This window comes from Syngnathus typhle, linkage group LG14 (genome assembly GCF_033458585.1).
Source record: "Syngnathus typhle isolate RoL2023-S1 ecotype Sweden linkage group LG14, RoL_Styp_1.0, whole genome shotgun sequence".
Classification (NCBI taxonomy): domain Eukaryota; kingdom Metazoa; phylum Chordata; class Actinopteri; order Syngnathiformes; family Syngnathidae; genus Syngnathus; species Syngnathus typhle.
Window position 1 is genome coordinate 2,203,956 of NC_083751.1, and position 14,641 is coordinate 2,218,596.

Here is a 14,641-nt window from a genome sequence, read left to right on the forward strand (position 1 = left end):
TGTTTTTTTTCCCTCTCAATCAAAACAAATCAATCAGCCAGTTGGCTTTCTTTATTTAATATCTGATATCAGACAAAACCAAATTGTGAATCAGTCACCTAGGCTATAGCAGAACAAACAATCCATGGTCTTCAGATGCCACGCTGTCGCCATCTCCTGGTCAGCTAGTGAAATGCTTTTGCTGTTTTTTTCCCCTCTCAATTAAAACAAATCAATCAGCCAGTTGGTTTTCTATGTTTAATATCTGATATCAGACAAAACCAAATTGTGAATCAGTCACCTAGGCTATAGCAGAACAAACAATCCATGGTCTTCAGATGCCACGCTGTCGCCATCTCCTGGTCAGCTAGTGAAATGCTTTTGCTGTTTTTTTTTCCTCTCAATTAAAACAAATCAATCAGCCAGTTGGTTTTCTTTATTTAATCTCTGATATCAGACAAAACCAAATTGTGAATCAGTCACCTAGGCCAGTGCTTCTCAAATAGTGGGGCGCGCCCCCTTGGGGGGCGCGGTGCTATTCCTGGGGGGGCGCGTGTGACCCTGGGGAACAGGCTTTTTTTTTGGCAGTACTAGAATAAAGTGTAATTGCGCGTTTACTACAGCAGGGGGCAGTGGCGCTCTCATTGTTACTTCTGTCACGTTTGCGACAGTGCAACATTTTACGACTTACAAGACAAGTTAGGATAGTCACGGTGGGGAGGGGGGGCGCGAATAGTTTTCTTCTTGCTAGGGGGGGGCGTAACAGAAAATAATTGAGAAGCACTGGGTTAAATAAAGGTTAACCTAAAAAAAAAAAAAAAAAAAAAAAAAAAGTGAACCCTGAACTTTGAACCCGCGGTGACCCCTTTGAACCCGCGGTGACCCCGCGGTGACCCCGTGGTGACCCCGTGGTGACCCCTGGGTGACCTTTGAACACTGAACTTTCAGCTCTAGTTAAAAATCGAAAATGTGCACATGACCCCGTGAACTTTGAACCGACCTTTGACCCCTGGGTGAACTTTGAACCGTAAACTTTGACCTTTGACCCCTAGCTAATTACGTTTTTTTTTTTTTTTTTAAACCGGCATAGCAGAACGATCCATGGTCTTCAGATGCCGCGCTGTCGCCATCTCCTGGTCAGTTAGTGAAATGCTTTTGCTGATGTTTTTTTTTCTCTCAATTAAAACAAATCAATCAGCCAGTTGGTTTTCTTTATTTAATATCTATTATCAGACAAAACCAAATTGTGAATCAGTCACCTAGGCTATAGCACAGTGCTTCTCAAATAGTGGGGCGCGCCCCCCTTGGGGGGCGCGGTGCTATTCCTGGGGGGGCGCGTGTGACCCTGGGGAACAGGCTTTTTTTTTTGGCAGTACTAGAATAAAGTGTAATTGCGCGTTTACTACAGCAGGGGGCAGTGGCGCTCTCATTGTTACTTCTGTCACGTTTGCGACAGTGCAACATTTTACGACTTACAAGACAAGTTAGGATAGTCACGGTGGGGAGGGGGGGCGCGAATAGTTTTCTTCTTGCTAGGGGGGGGCGTAACAGAAAATAATTGAGAAGCACTGGTATAATGCGCCCGCAATAGAGAGGAGGGGGGGGGGCGCTGTGATCGATGGGATGTAAAGTAGACGTGACGTCGTCAATTTAAAATTGCCTTCCAATTGGCTGTTGGAAAAGTGGACGTGGTCAGGCCAATTTTAGCTGCGCTCTGATTGGTCAGACTGAATTTGGGCAAAGTAGGAGGCGGGCAAAGTGGCACTTCGGTTTTTGAAGGCAGTTTTCAGTCTTGAGGTGAGCGTTGGTTGCCCTTCTGTCACTGCCATAGTCACGAGTCTTTGGTCGAGTGCTTAACGTCATTGCCTCTGATAAGATGGTGGGTGTGGCACTTTCAGTTCCATGATTTTTCCCCAATGCGGTGGCCTGTCACGTGGTACGCGAGTGCGCAAAGCGCCATTGGACGAGCAGGCGCGGAAGATTATTACATTATTATTATTACAGTGCTGTGTGCGTGTGCGCGTGCGCGTGTGAAAAACTGAGAAAAATACCCTCCAATAGACTTCATTTAAACATAGACAAGCTTAGAAGCAATTTTAAAACACCAAGTTTAATCGTTTGATTTCTCAAGGTTTCCTCTTAGTTGAAAATCATCTGCATTAAATCATCGCCGTCCGCCAACATTATTTTATGGCTATGTGTTAAAAATATTTTACATGAACAATTATAAAAATCCCTTTAATTGGGTGTCATGGTTTCTTTAAACATAAATAATATATTTTGGGGAATATTTTGTTTAATGATTGAGGCCATATTTGACAACACTGAACAATTCATTGTCTGTTCAACTGGAAGAGGGAAAATGTACATTTGTGCTAACGGTTGCCATTTCTTCTCGTCTTTGCTCCGACCTCTTCGGATACCGGTTTGTGGTCTGGTTCTTGTAAACCTTCAAGTCCTGGATCACATGTTCCAGCCGAGTCCGATGTGAGTGGCCAGCAGGTAGCACATGCCGATCATGCACGTCATGATCATCATGGGGAAGCCTAACCTGTCAGATCACAAAAAACAAAACAAAGAAGCGTTAGTTGCACAAGACCTCCAAAATGGACCCACAAGTTCAGCCTGAACTTGTCACTTGGCCGCCACTTTCATTCGAGCACGTCCTCAAACGCTGGAGTGACTGCAGATGGTTGGCCTTGGCCACCGTCCATGTCCTCCATGGACACATGGCGCCCTCGCGGGGCCCGGGAGACTTAGCCCCCGGCTCGTCAGCCGGCACGGATCCGTTGGACCCGCACCAGAACGCCGACATGTGCCAAGACACAGCCAGTCTGACATTTTGAAGCAACTCTTTTTAAGGTCATATTCCAAAAAGTCTTTTTTTCATTTGCTTGGTTTGTTGTTCTTTTTTTTTTTCCAATTGTGATCTTAGTTAGCGAAACAAAAGACTGATTGGAATAGCTTGCGAGCATAAAAGGAGCCACTCGTCATGCTTAGTCACGCTCCAGCAAAAGACGTGAATTCAACGCTGCGGAGGGCTGCGAGGGGGTCGCCCCTACCAATCAGCGCCAACCCTCGGAGCAGCTGCGACACGAGCAAAGGTGGCGGCGACCAGAGGCCACGCTTCCATCCGGGAAGTCAAAAGACAGTGAGGAAGAGAAACCAAAGGCTATTCCTATAATTATGATTCATTATTATTATTATCAGTACTATTGCACCACTCACGGCTCTAAGAGCTTTGTAAAAAAATTGGGTTGTACTAACCTAAGTGAGTCACTCTTACGGTTCCTTGTCTGGATTTATACAAGGAGCCTATTTGGACTTAAGTAGAAGGGTGTGAATACTTTTGCTACCGCTGCTCCTGTGCGATGGCTTGCTGTGGCTGTCGATGAAACCAATGAGCTAGCTGCCATAGCAACTGGCTCTTTGAGTTCAAAGCGCACATGGGAGTCTGCGTCAGGTTGGACGACTTGCTAGAGAGACTGGTAGTGTGTGTGTGCTCCAGTTGACTGACCAAGCGGCCCAGCTTTTGGAGAAGAAACCATGGTACCTGAAGAACTCCATGAAGGAGAAGCCGTAGCCGTGTTGCTCCGCGATGCCGGCACACACCACGTTTGCAGACGCGCCGATCAACGTGCCGTTTCCTTCACACACACACACACACACGACCGCTGATGTTGATTTGTTGTGCTAAACGTCGGTCGTTTGACTTTGAGGGAAACTCACCGCCGAGACAGGCTCCCATGGCCAAGGCAAAGATGAGCGGTTTCACTGGTAGGTTCACATCGGCATCCTGACTCAAGTTGATGAGGACTGGAATCTGGAATCAAAAAAAAAAAAAAGCGTCATTTATAACCTAGCAAGTCAATGTTTTACGTTATCAGCCGCTTGCTCACCATGGTGGCAGTGAAGGGGATGTTGTCGATGAGAGAAGAAGCCAAGGCCGAGATCCACATCACCAAGATGATGGCGATGGCCATACGCTGGTCCTCCGGCACCGACTGCAATCAAAACAAACATTAGCAGTCGTTTTTTTTATGTCATTCGTGGAAGTTCAAAAGAAAGAACCAGACGATTTGGACAATGTAAGGAGTGTTTTCGAATGTTGCGAGTAAAATGAAAATGTCAGAAAAAATCTACTCGAGTACAAAAGCAAAGTATTTGTATTGTGTGCCTCACAAAGCTTTGTTTTGCTCCATCAAGTCGCCAAGCAACACAAATGAGATCTCTGCCTCCCACCTGTCGCACGCTTACATCTAGATGTGTGTTTTTTTGTTTCACAGGAAGTCAGATGGAAAGAGCGCCGCTCCGCGCCGCCTGTCACCGGCGATTATCTGCGCTCTAGGTGGCCCGCCGCTTTATACCAACTGACGTATTTATTACGCAGGCAATCTCACGGCCGCTCGCTAGCCAAGACAATCACGTTCCGAGCGGAACCAGGTGGAAACGCCGTCATGGAATTTGCAGGGGATGTGTCCGATGTGTCGGAATGACCGACGGAGTAGAAATAGGCAAAGTTGAACTGAGGGGAGGAGCTTCATTTGAAAATGTACTTTGGTACCATCTTGCGGCAACTATAGGCAATGACACAACTTTGAGGTTTTCGCTATTCCCATTGTGGTCGAACGAAAATAAATACGGAAGTAAAAAGGTGACTTACTTTGATGAGGAGGGCCGTCTGCTCGCCAATGTAGTCGATGAGCTGCAGCTGGGCCAGAGCCTGCAACATTAGCAAAAAAAAATCATAAATCATATCGATACTGCCCTGTGGATTTTTTCTAGTTATTTCGTTATTATTTAATTTTTCAAAAAGAAGTACCTCCATCAAGACAAAGAGGGCAGCGAAGAAGAGAAGCGTGGCCCACTCCACGCGGTGCAAGATCATCTCAAAGTCCTGAATGTCGGCCAGGACCAAAAGCCACAGCGCGCCCAGGATGGCGATCCAACCTGAATGGGGGAGAGAACAAAATGAGAGTAAATGGAGATTTACGAGAAAGCCATTAACAACTCGACGAAAAACAGAAAACAAGGATAAGAGTCCATTCTTTGTCAATATCAACTGCAATTACTTTACGTCCAGGGAAAGAACAAGGATGAATGGAAGTGGAAGGACACGCAAAAAAAAACAAAAAGCAGAGCAAGAGAGAAAGAAACTATTTCTTTCTTTTGAATGTGCTTGATGAAATTATTGTCAATTCAGTCTGAAGCATGTTTTGATGATTTTGCTTCTCAAGGCGGAACTTAGTGAACTGGACTAGACTGGAGCGAACCATTCACGCTCATGAATGGACCTCGTGGCATTCATTATTTATTTGGCTACATCGAATTGACCTTCTTCCCATTTTGTCTGACAACCCAGCTAACCAAACAAATGAGGATTTTAAAATAACTTCCGTTCATATTAAATATTTACTCACAATCAGAGGTGTCGAATTAAATACATTACTAACTCATCATGTGAGAAATTCACTCGCTTGCTCGCGAGCGGGTGACCGCATCGGCCGAACGAAAACAAATTGGCGGCCACCGACCGAGCGGAATGAAATCTCAACCGTGTTGGTTTAATGAGCTTTTAATGAGGTTGAGCTTTTGAAAGCAGCTGTAATTGAAACCAATTACCTGGGCCGCCGCTGTCTGGGGTCACGCTCGTTCAACGAATGTCACCACCGAGCAGCCCGTAATTAAGTCGCCGTGCACCGGCACCGTCCGTAAGTAAGTAAATACTTCAGTCGGCCACTAAAATAGGAACAGCGGTAGCACCATTCGGGCCCTTACCGAGATCCAAGTGTATGCTGGGAACAAAGGAGTTGACAAAGAACATCAAGATGACCACGGCCAGCACCGACACGCACTTGACCAGGAGCACCTTGTCGGTGATTCTGTGCTGCGGGGAACAAAAGAAAAGAACAATCAGGATGGTGACAATCAGCTCAAGTGTTGGGAAGTAAGAAAAGCAAAAGCAAAACCTTCTTTTGCAGCTCTTGAATGTTCTGCTCCCAGTTTTTGTCCTCTTGGGAAATTTCTCTGTCAAGCACAACTCGTGTTCCCGTTAAATGCGTAGTTTCGTATATACGTGGAAAGCAAAACAAGCTAGCAATCATTGGAAAGAAATAATTAATTAATAAACATATGTTTTTGGGCATATTCGAATAATTCATCATGACGTCAAACTCGTGCCATGTTTCCTTTTTACCTCTGGAATGTTTTCATCATCTTGCGCAGTAGACTTTCCAGGTTGAGCACTTTCTGCATCAGGAGACATTTGACAGCCGTCTCCTCTCGGCTGGCGGGGTTGATGCGCTGCGCCGTCTGCCTCCACACCAGAATCTCGTGTTTGAGCTCTACGGCAGATCAAAAAAAAAAGTGAGAAAATATTTGCCGCTGGTGTCTTTGAAGATTGTCTTTCCGGTCAATGAGCGCTGAACCCCGCAGAGGGACGAATGCAGCAACACCACGCTGAAGGAGGTGCTACCACTGCGTCGGTCTTGCCGGGCCAAACCATTTATGAGGATGTTCAAAATCGACCCAGAAGATGCAACATCAAAAGAACAGGAAGGAGTTAGCAAATGGAAATGATTAGCAAACGGCGGGGGCGACTTCCTTCAATCGGCTCGCCACTAAACGATCCACCTTCCTGTGGTTCTCTTTTAAATCTGCCCCGTGGAACCCGCTCTCCTTGGGACCGCGTGTTAGAGGGTAAACGTTTGTGTCTCTCTCTGTGTGATGGACCGCATCCTAACGCGACAGAGAAGATGCTGGAAAGTGACAGTGACCTCATGGTATCGTGTTTGAACTCACCCACAATTTCGATGGATTCCTTGTTGTAGAGTTTCTTGTTCCAGTAGAGCATGCGCAGGAACGGGAAGGAGGTGAGGAGGACCAGGCATATTCCCAAGAACATGTAGCCGGTGAAGTTGGCAAAGTCGATGCCCTGCGAGAGATGCACAATGAAGCAACAAAAGGTCACGGGAGGGGCAGGCATTTGGACGTGACTGATCCGTTTGAATTTATCGGCCGATTAATCAGTTATCGGAATATTTTTCTGCCAAATAACCAAATCCTCATTCTCCAAGCAGCTTCCCGCTTGACATTTTGGCCTTTGGCGGACGTGGACGTTTTGTTGATTCCAGCAAACGTCCGGTTTGTCTTGGCAGCGCTCACGGAAGAGAAGTGGGCGGGGGACGGCGATGAGGGGGGGGGGGGGGGGGGCTTGGATCGGGTCGTGGTGGCACTCTGATAAGGACAGCTTGTGTACGCATGCCCGCTTGTTTGTTTACTTGCGTGGCACCGAGAGGGGGGGCGGGGATATTTCGAGGGCAATCCAGAGATAGACGCGTCTCGTTGTTTAGGCCACGTCCGAGTGTGCTTGTTTTTGAAATTCTACCGCCATGTTTACAAAAGCCATTGCAGCGCCGCCGAAAGTACAGACGGTGGAGTACTCAAGTAGATTTTTCGGGTATTGCGCTTGTCACCAGAGTACACGGCGAGGACAAAGAAAGTCAGCATCAAGGGTGAGAGCCTACTTGTCTGCGCAGATCCTGATTGGACACGATGATGACGTTTGGCGGGTCACCCACAGCTGTGGCCGCGCCGCCGATGTTGGTGAAGATGACTTCGGCGATCAGCACGTGTCTGGGGTCCAGGTTGAGCACCTCGCACAGCCTGCGAAGAAATTCGCGTGACTCGAATCACCAAACGTTTTTTGCCATCCAAAGTGGGCGGAGCATAACAGCACCTGATGGTGACGGGGGTGAAGAGCATCATGGTGGTCACGTTGTCCAGGAAGGCGGAGAGGATGGCGGCGATGAGGCAGAGGATGATGATCATGGGCCACACGCGGCCTTTGGAGAGGCGGTAGGCCTGTCAGGAAGTAAGCAAGGAAGGAACAAACGTGACACAAGGATGAGTCAGCCATCCATCAGCCGGCAGAGACTTGAGATGACGCAAATCGAAGATTACAGAGTACACTTTTAAGAAGAGGTCGCAAATGGGTGGGGAAATTACTGGAAAATTTCTCAAAAGGTACCTGTAAATAACCGACAGAATGTTTTCGGTTGTTGGAGCAAAGGCAGATATTTTATAAAAATGTACCAAAAAGTGATTTCAACAGGTTCATCATGGACCTTCTGCCAGGTAGAAATGCACAATTATACATCATTTAAAATCTTTTTTTTCACGTTGATAAAATAATTAAATTAATAAAAGTACATTTTGATCATTTTTCTCCTTGGGTGCCAAATGTTCCATCTCCGAGCAGCAAAGGAAGCAAATGTCTGATGAGCGAAGTGGCTCGTCCTTCTCACTCAGCCTGTTAACATTCATCAGCCTTGATTATTATCCTCGCCTCAGCCTAGAGGACACATTCCGCATATTCAGGATTAGCGGGAACAGTTCTACCAGGAGTTTGCGCACGTCCTTGACCTTCAAGACGAAGCGACGATGACGTAGGCGAGCGGGCTCGATTGCTGGCTCGAGGGCCTACGCCACAAATTCAATTTACACTCTGGAATATCAAGGCGGGCTGACGAAAAGCTCACACCTCTTATATCTCCGTGTGAAATTTGTGACCTCGGGCCAAATGTGATAAGGGCGGGGTGACCTTTGACCTTTTAACCGGCTCATCGGCGGACATTCCAGACCGACTCATCCCATTTGTACACCGCTGACCTACTTTAAGGCCGCTAAACGCAGCAAATGTCACCCGTGCGGGGTCGTTCAAATGTCAAGTGTGAAGAATAGCCGGGAGGTTGGCATCGATCTTGGGAACGTAAGCGGGAACCAAAACGCACCTTGACGGCGCAGTAGTCGAAGAAACCCGTCTCGGAGAAAATGGCCACCAGCACCATCTGCAAAAAAAAGTATTTGTTGTGGTCGTTACTTCCTTATCTTGGTTAGCATTTTATTTTTTAAATCTAACTTTCCTAAATATTTACACAAAACGTTGCGTCAATGTGTGTTGTTGTTGCTTACAACAACCTTCATTTTAGTATCAGCACGGCTCTGAGTTAGTTTCAGCTTTGCCCGTAACCATGGAGACGGCCTTTTAAAAGGGAACAACAATGGAGGAGACTGCGGAGGAAAGGGACTCCCGTGGTCTCACCATGCCAAAGAGCAGAGCCAGAGTCTCGTAGTCGATCCATTCCACCACCTGCACCAAACTGGGCCGCTGCGGGAGGGAGAGAAACAAACAAAAGCAAAATGCAACTTCAGCAGAACGTTCAATGGAAATACAGAATTTTCATCTGGCTAGTCTATATAATGTGGACTGACTAACAAGCACGAGATGTAAACTTACGTCACCAATCACGGCCAAAGCGGACAAAGCAGCCAAAGATCCCAACATGGCCGCCAGGGTGCGATGGACAATCTGGAAAATGCAAGCACGACAGCATACAACAATTATTTTACTAACACTTCACACAAGTACAAATTCTAATACTTTTACTACTACTGCTAGCACACACCACAGGCGGCGCTAGAGGGCTGGACCACGAGGGCACTGGCCCCCCTGAAATACGCTTTGACCTCCCAGGTTCAAATAATTGAACGATTGGAGACATCCTTGCCTCCCCCAAGGAAAAAAATACTAGCACCACCCCAGCCCATTTGTAAAGCTTCCAAGCCTTGTGTTGATTTTCCCCTCACACGGCCGTACCTCGAAGATGATGAGGACGTAGACCCCCGTCAGGATGATGCCGGCGATGGCAACCTGTGTCTCCATGCTGAAGTAGAGCGACTGGTAGGTGATGGAGAGCGGCACCACCTCAGCGTCCGCCATGAAGGCCTGCACCGTGATGGTGATGGGGTCGCTAGAAAATGAAGAAGTACAAATTCCTGAAAATGGACTTAAGTGCAATCAGAAAGATGTGGAGACGTACCTGCTGAGCATCTCAAATGTTTTGGTCAGCACCATCTGGTCGCTTCGCTCGCTGTGCAAAGGAATGGTCCAATTGTAAATCACCTGTCAAAAAAGATGAAGCCAATTTTTTTTTTCTCTCTGAAGAACCCTTTTCTCATATTTTCATAATTTTCCGACTTTAATGTCCCACCTGCTGCGCCCTCCTCCTCCTCTGGCCCGGCGGGTCAATCTGCTCCACCTGAACCAACACGTACTCCTGGTTGTCCGGGTCCGCCACGGCGCCGCTGAAGGGGCCGCCCACCTGCAGCTTGAGGAGAGCGTTGTCGCGGAACTCCGTCAGGTTCATGGCTGCCGAGCGGCCATCCGTCAAGGAGCAAAACGACAAACGTTGCCTTCTGTTTGTTTGTTTGAAATGTTTAGCGGATACAGAAGCTGTCGGTTGACGAGACGGCCAGCATCCTCCAAGGGTTGTCCCGATCGGGATACATACTGAAGAGCAGCTGGAAAAACAAAAATAAGTCAATCAAATGTTTAAAAATAAATTCATTTAAAAAAACAAATGAATACAGAAGTGGCGCTGGGTTACTTTTCTCCTCATTTTAAACTAAGCTAATTTTGACACACTTACACTGCAAAGAACAACAATTGTGAAGATGATGGCCACTTTGGAGATGCGGAAACACCATCTAGAAACACAAGCAACAACATATTACACCAGCTATGTATAGAGTGACCCATATAAATAAAAAAATAATGAATCAAGTCCTCACATGAAACTTCTGGCGAGTTTGAAGCTGAGGCTGAGGTGCTCCAGGGGGTCGCTCTTGTCGGACGAGTTGGAGTGCAGCAGGGACAGACTGGTCACCTCGCTGCCCAAGCGGTACCTCCTCTCCAGGTCCATGGCGCTGCTGTCCCAAGGTTCCTCGCCGCCGTAGAAACTGGGATTATGCATGGTCATGTATGCCACGCTTGAAGCATGAGCAAGAAAAGCTGTCCTCAGATGTGCAATAGCTTGATTTCAACTTGTTTTTGATTTCTTTTGCTTACCTGTCATCTTGTGAAAACCTGAGCAGAGGCGACCTTTCGGAGAGGTTAGCCGAATTCCTCTTGCCGGTGAGAACATTAACCATGTTGAAATTGTGCCTGCAACAAAAACAAAACGGTCATATTAGATGGCATGAAGAAAAAAGGTTGCCAGAGTCGTCCATCTTGGGGATATTCATCATTTGTGTCAAAATGGCCGACTTCCTGTTCAATTTCAAGCAAGACTTTGATGCACTTGAGAATCAAGGAAGCTTTTTTTTTCTCCTTTTCCCAGCAGCACTAATGGGGGCCTTTTGGTTGTGTTGTGTTGTGTTCAAAAGCCCTAGAGGAGGTTTAAAAATAAATTTTCTCAAGGAACAAAAGGGCTTTGTCATGAACTGTGACCGCGACTGAGCAGGTGTCACATCTGTGCGAGCAGACTGCCAGATGCGCTCTTGCCCCCAGAAACACGACTTCCATCATTAGGTTGACTTTTTTTTTTTTCAAAATCAACCTGCTGCTGCATGCAGAGACCTGCAAGGGAAGCGCAGCTGCGTCCCCACATGACACACACTTCTCTATGTTGATTGCGCTTGGTCCTCACCCGTCTTCTTGTCGAACGGGCAGGAAGGCCTCAGCGCGGATGACGCGTTGTCCCGTAGGCAGAGCCGCCGACTGTTGCTGCAGCTTCTGCGTTTCCCGCCGCTCCGAGATGCCTTGCAGCAGACGCAGCTCGCCGAAATTCCCAGCGGCTTGGTGGCCCGGCGCTGAGGCCTGGGACTTTTCCAGGTCCAGGTTGCTTGTGTTTTCCAGGTACATGGTGACACTGCAGGCGCAAAGAAAGGAGAGGAAGGACATTATTTTTGTCAGTTTGGCCAGTTGTCACAGAACTCAAAAAGAAAAGCTGATAGCCGTCGTTTTCGGCCATCACGTGACCCGCAAACACATCAGCTGAGGGGGGCCACGGCGGCAGGGGGTCAGTGGACCGGGTCGGCTCCACCAGACATGGGCTCAGGAATCCGGCGGGATTATTGCTCACGTGGAAGCCGACTAGCGCTCACGTGCTACTTCTGCTAGTTTGCAGGCTAGCGTAGAACTTTTTGGCCTTAACTATCCATCACTGGAGATATCCACCCAGCGGACACCCCTGGGGTCGAGCTTTCACTTGACTGAGAATTTTGCTTCTGACGTCTTCGCTAACCACGTAACAACCTTGTCCAATTCATGTGATGGACCTCATCCTGGTCATGAATGAAAGCCTTTGTGGGCGTCTCTTGCCCGCCGGCTGTACGAGCAATACAAACTGCTTTTTTAACAATTTTACACTCTTTCCATTCTTTGATTCAGATGAAGATTTAGTCCGTGCAGTGTGACTAGTTATGACATTTGACAGGAAAGCAAATATCCTTGAAATTCTGTGACCGTTCTAAAATGAGCAAAATACACAAAAATGAAATAAAAATAAGATGGGAGTGTGCCGCAATTGAAGGGAAGAGGAGCCGCTTTGATTGGCGGCAAATGCAATCATCTGTGTTCACACCCACAACAGCGCACAACACCCTTTTTCAAGGACGACTTGCGCACGTCTGCAAAATTATACTCGGTCTACTACGCCTCTCTGCGCAGATTTAGAATGTACGATACACCACATTTGTACTATTCACAACATGTGAGCATTTAGACTTTGTCAAGAATGAAACCCATCAGGACAGGGTAAGGACCAAGACTTTGAAATTAGAGCTAGACAAGAATTAGACTTGATGAAATCAAGACCAAGACGGTATGTTAATATAATTATTGTTATATTTTTTTGTTATTATGAACATTATGCCATTTCTAAAATGGCGGCCTAAGACCTTTGCATACTACTGTGTATATAAATACATTACGAAGCAAACTTGTGAAACTTAAACAGGCCACTTTGAATTTCACCAAGACAAGTGGGGGAGAGGATGAGCGCTTACCTACATTTACAAAAGTTGTTCAAGATGATGACGGGGGCAAGCGATGCTTCAGCTTGGCGACCTCCAGTGGTGCCGTGACTGAAGAAGATGATGGAGACAGAAGGAAGGGAGGAAGGAAGGGAAAGTGGCTGGAGGTGTCGGCGTCTCCTCTCCCAGGGAAGGAGGCGGATGGTCCTTGGCGGCCTGGACTGCAAAGGCTCGGCCGGCAGGGGAAGGTGGGAGGGTAAGAAGAGGGGGAGAAGAAGGAAGAGGAGAAGGAGGAGGAGGCCCAATCTTCTAATAGCTGCTTAACTGCAAGATTTCGCCCAGTCCCCACCCCCTACAGCCCATTTAATCCTCACAACACTCCTTCATAACGGCATTTTTGCAACACTCATTTTACTGCTCGAGTGATTTTCTACTATAGATTTTCTTTTTTTTTTGGTCTCATAACTTGAACTAGAAAAGTTGTAAAAAGAAATTGCAGAGTTGACACAGAGTTGAAAATTTAAAACAAAATTGCAGAATGTACAGCTATAGAGCAGTTATATTTATATTATATATTATATCATATATATATTTTCCATGATGAAAAGTTGTCAGTTAATGTTTCTCTAAACTGTAACTAATGTTAGTTATTTTTAATTAGGAAACTGTTTATGTTTTGTACTAAGAATACTGTATATTAGGTTATTAATACATTTTACAAAAAATATGTAGGATTTCATTTGGTATTATTTTAAGAGTTCCTATCAATAATAATAGAAAATATTAAATTAATCATATAATCTGATTAATCATCTGAAAGATTTTGAGTCGTAAACTGCCATTGCTATTCATGTTTTCTGATTATATCTACAAATATAATTTATCATTTTATTTATATATAGACTTTTTGTTATGGTAAGCTTGGATTTATAAATGTATTAATCTTGATTGTTTCGTTATTTATTAATTTTAAAATTGAGGTTCTACTGTTTTTGGCTGGCAAACTTTTGTGCCGTTGGTATTTATCAGCATTTCAATAGTCTTCTGTTTGTTTGTTTTTTAAAAGCAGTGAAAGGTTAGACAGACCGCAAGACTCTTGAGGAAAGTGTGTTTGTGTGTGCATGAGTGTGTGATGTTTGGGGGTTTTAGCACATTAAAGCCTTAAGACGTCTCGGGATCAAAGGTCATGGGATCACGTCCACATCCATTCAGGTCACTTTATGATATATAGGACAAAAAATGTGCATAAGGTTCTTTGAAGGCTAAAAACCCCTTTCAATATTAACAAATCAAATGCCAAAGTGTACTACGATACAATGAGGATTGCAAAATTGGCTTTACGTAACCTGCTACTTTTGAGTGGATTGTACGAGGCCTTCACTCTCTCGCCTCCAGTCGGACTGTATGAGAGCACCTGACTCTCAGCAGCGTAGTGTACATTCTCCCTGGGGAAAAAGGCAGCTAAGTCGACAAAGAATGCAATTGATTTTTAAGCCGAGCCTTCCCTCGTGCCTTTGAACTACTACTCAGAAAGATGGCTCGTTTTTTTTCCAAGGTAGAGCACGCGGGCGCACACACGGGGAGTGGGAGGGCCGCGAGGACCAATCTCAACTTACCTCAAGATGGCTCCCTGGAACAAAAAGCCCGAGCTGGAAAAAAAATCTAGAAATGTGAATTTGCAAAATACCCTCCTATAGAAATAATGGCCCAAGTCATATTTTGACAAAAAATTATTTTGTTGCCTTTAGCACACATCATTCGTACACCTGAAATACAATATTTACAACACATTGTTTTTTTTCTGGAAAAATTTAATAAAATCATTTAGGCCATTATTTTCGGAGGG

General features: G+C 46.0%; 1 protein-coding gene across 3 annotated transcripts; it reads right to left on the minus strand.

The window, feature by feature from the left end:
* Positions 1 to 2,070: 2,070 nt before the first annotated feature.
* On the minus strand, positions 2,071 to 14,580 carry oca2 (oculocutaneous albinism II). 3 transcript variants are annotated; one of them, XM_061296647.1, is made up of 24 exons: positions 12,833 to 14,580; positions 11,469 to 11,690; positions 10,889 to 10,984; positions 10,612 to 10,779; positions 10,470 to 10,527; positions 10,269 to 10,341; positions 10,032 to 10,189; positions 9,861 to 9,943; positions 9,638 to 9,791; positions 9,278 to 9,349; positions 9,083 to 9,148; positions 8,772 to 8,828; positions 7,718 to 7,842; positions 7,506 to 7,644; positions 6,781 to 6,913; positions 6,176 to 6,323; positions 5,949 to 6,006; positions 5,758 to 5,866; positions 4,802 to 4,929; positions 4,643 to 4,702; positions 3,879 to 3,983; positions 3,709 to 3,802; positions 3,533 to 3,626; positions 2,071 to 2,530 (listed from the first exon to the last, which is right to left on the minus strand). In XM_061296647.1, the coding sequence occupies exons 2-24, from the start codon at positions 11,681 to 11,683 to the stop codon at positions 2,443 to 2,445; spliced, it is 2,481 nt and encodes an 826-aa protein (XP_061152631.1). In that variant the 5' UTR covers positions 11,684 to 11,690; positions 12,833 to 14,580; the 3' UTR covers positions 2,071 to 2,442. The 3 variants fall into 3 exon arrangements, with proteins under 3 accessions (XP_061152631.1, XP_061152629.1, XP_061152630.1); XM_061296645.1 differs by having other exon boundaries at positions 10,612 to 10,809; XM_061296646.1 differs by having other exon boundaries at positions 10,612 to 10,809; positions 12,829 to 14,580.
* Positions 14,581 to 14,641: the final 61 nt, after the last annotated feature.